At 34.1% G+C, this 6,186-nt stretch overlaps 1 protein-coding gene across 1 annotated transcript; it reads left to right on the top strand.

Annotated features, from left to right (window-relative positions):
- Window positions 1-268: 268 nt before the first annotated feature.
- On the top strand, window positions 269-3,600 carry LOC123550131 (uncharacterized). The gene is made up of 2 exons (XM_053546809.1): window positions 269-332; window positions 1,503-3,600. Exon 2 carries the CDS (start codon window positions 1,504-1,506, stop codon window positions 3,598-3,600), a length of 2,097 nt encoding a protein of 698 aa, XP_053402784.1. The 5' UTR covers window positions 269-332; window position 1,503.
- The last annotated feature ends 2,586 nt before the right edge of the window (window positions 3,601-6,186 follow it).

Raw genomic sequence — 6,186 nt, forward strand, 5'->3', positions numbered from 1 at the left:
TTTGGAATTTTTTTTTATTAAGGGGGACTTTTCGGAAATTATTTTTTTTGTCAAAAAATGATTACAAATAAGGGGGTTATGCCTTTAGAGCATCAGTAAGTTGATTTCTAACATCACTGGCTATGTTTAAAGCATAAAAAGTGCAGTTTTGCATCTTTTTGTTAAAAAGTTTAAAAAAATATTCTCCAAGGCCATAAAAACATTTAGGGTCGGGCCAAAAATTTAGGGTAGGTCGGGATACCGGAAACAAATAATTTTTTTTTACGCCTAAGGAAAAATATAATCACCATATTCGTAGACATTTAAATTTCAGTTTTCTGTACACGTACTAGGTAAGTTATTCCATTTTTATATTTCTAATTTTCTGTCAACCTATATATAGCGATCCTATTTTAGTTTTAATTTTATTTAAAACATTTAGACCTATTAAAACTGGTCAAATTAAATAGAAAATCTTAACCTAATTTATCAAGGTTGTCATGTTAAAGGTCCATTACTAAAACCCGAACGAGTATTATATGAAAACCAGAGTTTGTAGCTGAGACTTCCTATTTACTGAAAATATGGCCCACTGCATCGGTTCTGACCAAATAGTCATGAATATGTTCAAGAATAACTAACAAATAAATAAAAAATGTTGCCTATGTCAAACCGAAAGTATGCTTTCCGACTGCTTACGAACCCGTCGAGCATCTTCGGACTTTTTCGGAAGAATCCTTCGAAACGAGGCTATAATTTATAAATAGATGCAAAATATATCATATGCCCAAACGATAACGTGATTTTTACAAACTTAGCACATGGAATTCAACAATTTTGTAACTCACAAAAACTTCATGAAAATCATTCTTATAATACAGGTAATATACAGCTATACTACAAGTTTTCATAAGGACAATTCAGGCCCTTCCCGAATAAAAGTGTTTTTACAACTTCGTCTGTAAACTTTTTCAGTTAATCTCTTTTCAGTATAATTTTAAGAATATAAATGAGTAACTGTCTTACACTGCAGAAACAAAGTATGATTGAAATTAACCTAAATACACTTATTTATGTACACATGGCTACATTAATTTAATAAGATTTTAGACATTAAACACATTGTCTTGGCCTAATATATGTCACTGTCAATTTTAAATTTAAATTTTGTACATCTCATATTTTTCGTGCACGTCGTGCATAATTACCATCATGGAAATACAGTTATTTTGTTGCGCGTCTTAAATGGATATTCGTTTGAAACAATTTTAAAATCACGTGATCCCGAAGAATTCCCGACCGATTACGGAAAAGCGATAAACACGAAAGTAGGACAAAATGACCCCCCATGTCAGTCTAAGAAAATACAGAAACAATCATTTGTTTCTCTGTACATGTGTTGATTTCAAGGGAATACTGCACGGCTATCGTAATGTTTAGTACTATATTTCAAAACGTGTAGTCTTTTTTTAAGATTTATGTCTATTCATTTGTCTTTATTTTGCACCTTTAATATATTTCAGGATGTTTCATACACCAGATCACTATCGCAATATATCCTTGAGACTTTCTGAGGTCCTGGCCGATATTGGAGTAAACGAAAATATGGTGCTGAAGAGGAGAAGGTCAACGTTACTAGCTGAAACCATTGAAACAATCAATGACAGAGCATCTGGTAAAGAATGGAATGTTTACCACTTAGGCAGCAGGTCTGAAGGTACAACAGCAATAGGACTTAAGTCAGATACTGACGTACTTTTCTTCCAAAATGGTAAAATAGTAATACAGGACTTGTCTGAAAGGACTCAAGGTTTAACTAACTATCTGATGATTCAGAATGAAACAACTCCGACTGGCTATTGTCTTCTACAGGTACTTAGACCTGTTACAAGTGACATGGACAATGTCTTTGTCAAGGATACAAGAGGACGAATATTGTGCAAGAATACAATAATTGATGTTTTAACGCTTGAAGGATTCCAGCGACAAGGACCATCACAGGTACCAGAGTCTAAACATGGTTTAGTTGATACAGACTTAATAATAGCATATCTTTGTAAATCATGGCCCCAGTCATCACGAGCTTGGCTGCACCAGGTAGAAACAAACATATGGCCAACAGCAGCAATGAAGAGATATGCTAAGACCACAGCGTGTTTTGTTGTTGGTGTTGGCAGCAAAGCTAGTGAAAATGCAGCATTTGAATGGAGAATTTCTACATCATTAGCCGAACGCTGCTTGATATTCAGTTTAAATATTACTCAAATACGATGCTATATCTTAATGAAAATGATTTTAAAAATATATATTAACATTGATAATGAAAGTCATATTTCAAGTTTCATATGTAAAACTGTTTTATTTCACTGTATAGCAAGCAAACCTTATAATATTTGGAAGGAATGTAATATTTTAAACTGTTTAAGCCTCTGCATACTAACACTGAACCAATGTATATTATGTGGAACCTGTCCTCATTTCATTGATCATGAAAACAATTTAATGGCAGGAAAAGTTTCAGCTGAAGTCAAACAGCAGTTACTTGAAAGAACGTCAAATTTGATACCATGTGACGGAATTTCACTTTTTGGAATTCGGTTTGATTATCTTGGTGAAAAACTTCAGCTTAATGTGATAAATGAAGTACCCCATACTTTTCTACAGCCAAACGAATACACTATGGTAATAGGAGCTTCGCTTTTACGAGACACAGCAATATATATTTTACAGAATTGTTACGTTTCTATTAGTAGGATAGGAGATGAAAGTTTAGAAATGAAACTGAAAAGTTTGTTACAGATAGTGCTACATTTGACAAGATACTTCATGGATGGTGATATGTTAGAAAAGACAGCAAGCAGACTTTTAGCACCTGTATTTTGCACTTTAGTAGGATCTCTCATAGCCTCACATAACATTCAATTTTACAACACAGTTTCTCCTGAAGCTCTTGCCTGGCTTGAAGCAGGACAAGACTTAGATGTTGCTTCTGGCAGACTCAAACTTGCATCTATCATGTACTGTGATGGCAATGCAGAAATGGCTGCTTTAATGCTTTCGGTTGTGGAAGAACTATATACCATAGAAATTACTGAGCCTGTATGTTGTTGCTCAAGCTTCAGAAATCTTCACTTCAATAGAAGATTTGGTCTACTTGCCAGTCAGTATGATGAGGAGCTATTTAAATATATTGTTGCATTATGTGTCACATTTTTTCCATTTGAAATTAATTGTGTACCACGTGAACTTAAGTATGAAATGTTTAGATCTACTCAGGAGGACCTTCAACATAGAGGTATAGATGATTATTGGATGAATTGTGCTGTTGCAGACTCACTTCCGTACCTTTACTTTCTACAATACAAGACATTCGGCAAACTACGGAGACCCGAGCCACAGCAACAGGCATTAAACAAACTTGTCTGGGTCATTGCAACAGATAGCCACCTCGCACACAGAGAAACGGCCCTGAATCTACTAGGACAGTGTATGGAGCAGGAGAACAAAACTGTTGAAGCTTTAAAATGTTACATGCTATCTCTACGCCTCAGGGAAAGAAACAATGCTGCAAAAATTCATATCTGCAGGTGTCTGGCTAATAGGCTTGCCAACTTGAATTGATATGCGATTCTGGTTTATCATCGTGTTACACAGTGATAGAAATAATTTCCATTTTGAGACAGTATCATATTGCCTACATATAATAATTGTTTTTATTATTGTCATGAACCAGTGTAATATTACCTACACATAATGGTAGTAAGTCTCATCGGTAAATTGCACGACACATTTCTCCACTCTAGAGGTAAATCACCTTTGCAATCAGCACATCAAACTTTACAAATACAGTGTACATCTCTAATCTGAGATAAAATGATAATAATTGTAGTGTTTTAAATTTGTATTTTGTAAAAGTGGACTTTGTCAAAATTCCCTGGCACATGTGTTTTTATGGGGTTTTTATGAGTATAAAAGAAGTGACTCTAAAAGATGCTTTTGAGATCACAAATCTAATCAACATTCTGCATGCAATTTTACAAATATTTCATTACAGTTTCTTTTCTACTTATTTTACAGAATTACATTCATATCAAACTATTTGTTAAAGATTAAGTGATCCAAGCGAGGTTTCGAGCCCATGTTGGTGTTGGGCTAGTGAGCCTGTGACACTATCAAATATCAAGAAAGTACTTTGGTCTTATGATATAGTACAAGTGTGTATTACAATTTACAATTTGTATTTAATTGTATATATAACCCAAAAATAATAATTGTTCCCGAGTTTTTAATGCTATTTTCGGATGCCCAACTTAAGGAAACTGGTTACAGAACCTGTGTATCCAGTATGACTGATTCTCAACATTCGATAATTCCCTGAAATGGTACCCAAATTATTGAATGGAAACAACTTTCAGTTTTAAGGCCACTGTGACCCTAATCTTTGACCTACAGACCTCTAAAACATCAGTGGTCATTTACTGGACAAGGCAATATATGAAAATTTGACAGCGGTAGACCCAATCTTTCTTTAGTTATTGGCCAGAAACCGTTTTCGGTTTAAACGCCAGTATGGTCTTGACCTTTGACCTACTGACCCCCCTAAAAATAAGCAATAGGGCTTTTCCACTGACAAGCTTATGAAGAATGAACTGACCAACATGAGTGAAACAATATACTCCTTCTTTTTTGAAGCGGGCATAATAAGTGAGATATCCAACAGAATCTAACAATACTTATTTAATGTTGCCCTTCAGTTTCTGTGCGCGAATCCATGCAACAGTGTGCAATCAGGTGTGTTCATTTCAGATGTAGCTGCCATAGACCACACAGCGGTCTTGAGTAAAAGAGCCCTTAAATGAACGCTTGAATTAATCCTGTAATCCCTTATTTAGTTCATATCATAAAACAAATTGAACTTAGCAAGACAGCAATAAATAATGCATGAACTCAATTGTATTTTTTGCATTTCCCTCAAATATTGAGTAATTCTCTTTCCAGAAAATTTACAATAGTGTAATTTTCAATTTCTGTTCATTTAATTTTATTAACAACATGACTGCAGGAACGAATCGCAACTGACATTACCCTTAGTTTCCAAATAAATAAAGATACTATTAAAAGTAACTATCATTCCGGAAAATTGTTTTAAAATGCTGACAATTTTACATATTTTCAGGCCCTGAAATATCAAAAGAAGCAGAAATTGATCATTCTTCAGTAGTGCATGTACTAACATGAATAATTATTAAATTTTACTTGTAAAGTCAGCACAGTAGGCTGAGCTGAAATTTGTTATATCACGGGTCAAGTGTTTGATCCGCTGGCAAGACGAACATTCTTCTTGACAATTTGACAGAAGACAGTAAGTCCAGAGTCATTCATTTCCATCTCTGATTCAAGTGAGGAAGTTGTCATTTACATTGAGGGGACAAATTAGTACTGATTTTGCTGATAATAAAGAAAATACCGTGGAATAAGTTTAAGTTCGTGAGATTAAACTTTTGTGATTTGGTCACCGTCAAGCAGCTATTTTGAGGAGATATGAATACCTGGATTACAATTAATGCATGTGATTTTAATTTGTTCATTAAGATTAAATTTCGTGATTGATTGAACCCAATTAATACTAATGATTTTACAGTACAAGTCTGTTCTAAATTGAAAATTCATCATGGTAAATCAAAGAGAATCAATTTCTAAATTAGTTAACAATTGATTTCTATTAAATTTGCAAATACCAAAATGAACAGAATTCTAGGGACATAGATATTACCGTGCTATTGTTCTTTATATAGAACTAAAATACTGCTTAATACCATTACATTTGATAAAAAAAAAGCAAACACAACTCAGCTCATCTTTGGCAAAAACATATAACATTACTTTCACCCTTGATTTCTGAGTGAATGCTAGTTTACAACACCCTGAACTGTTTTTCACCAGTGTTTTGATTACCTTGGTGTTAAGTAGATCTTTCATGTTTCAAGCAAAAATATACTGAACCTAAGAATACGTCCATCAGTCATGGGCGTGTCCTCTAAGATAACAGTCCAACGAAGAGGTGACAGTGTATACCTCTAGGTCAAGTTTGAATCTGTGTCATGTGAAGTCAAAAACTAGGTCACCCGGTCAAATCAAAGGAAAAGCTTTTTAATACTCTAGAGGCCACAGTTGTGACCAAATCTTCATGGAACTTAGTCTCTAAAT

This window comes from Mercenaria mercenaria, chromosome 6 (genome assembly GCF_021730395.1).
Source record: "Mercenaria mercenaria strain notata chromosome 6, MADL_Memer_1, whole genome shotgun sequence".
In the NCBI taxonomy this organism is placed as follows: Eukaryota; Metazoa; Mollusca; class Bivalvia; order Venerida; family Veneridae; genus Mercenaria; species Mercenaria mercenaria.

What these genes read in the sequence shown, in the direction of transcription:
- LOC123550131 (XM_053546809.1), top strand. Translation starts at nt 1,504, where the DNA reads ATGTTTCATACACCAGATCACTATCGCAATATATCCTTGAGACTTTCT.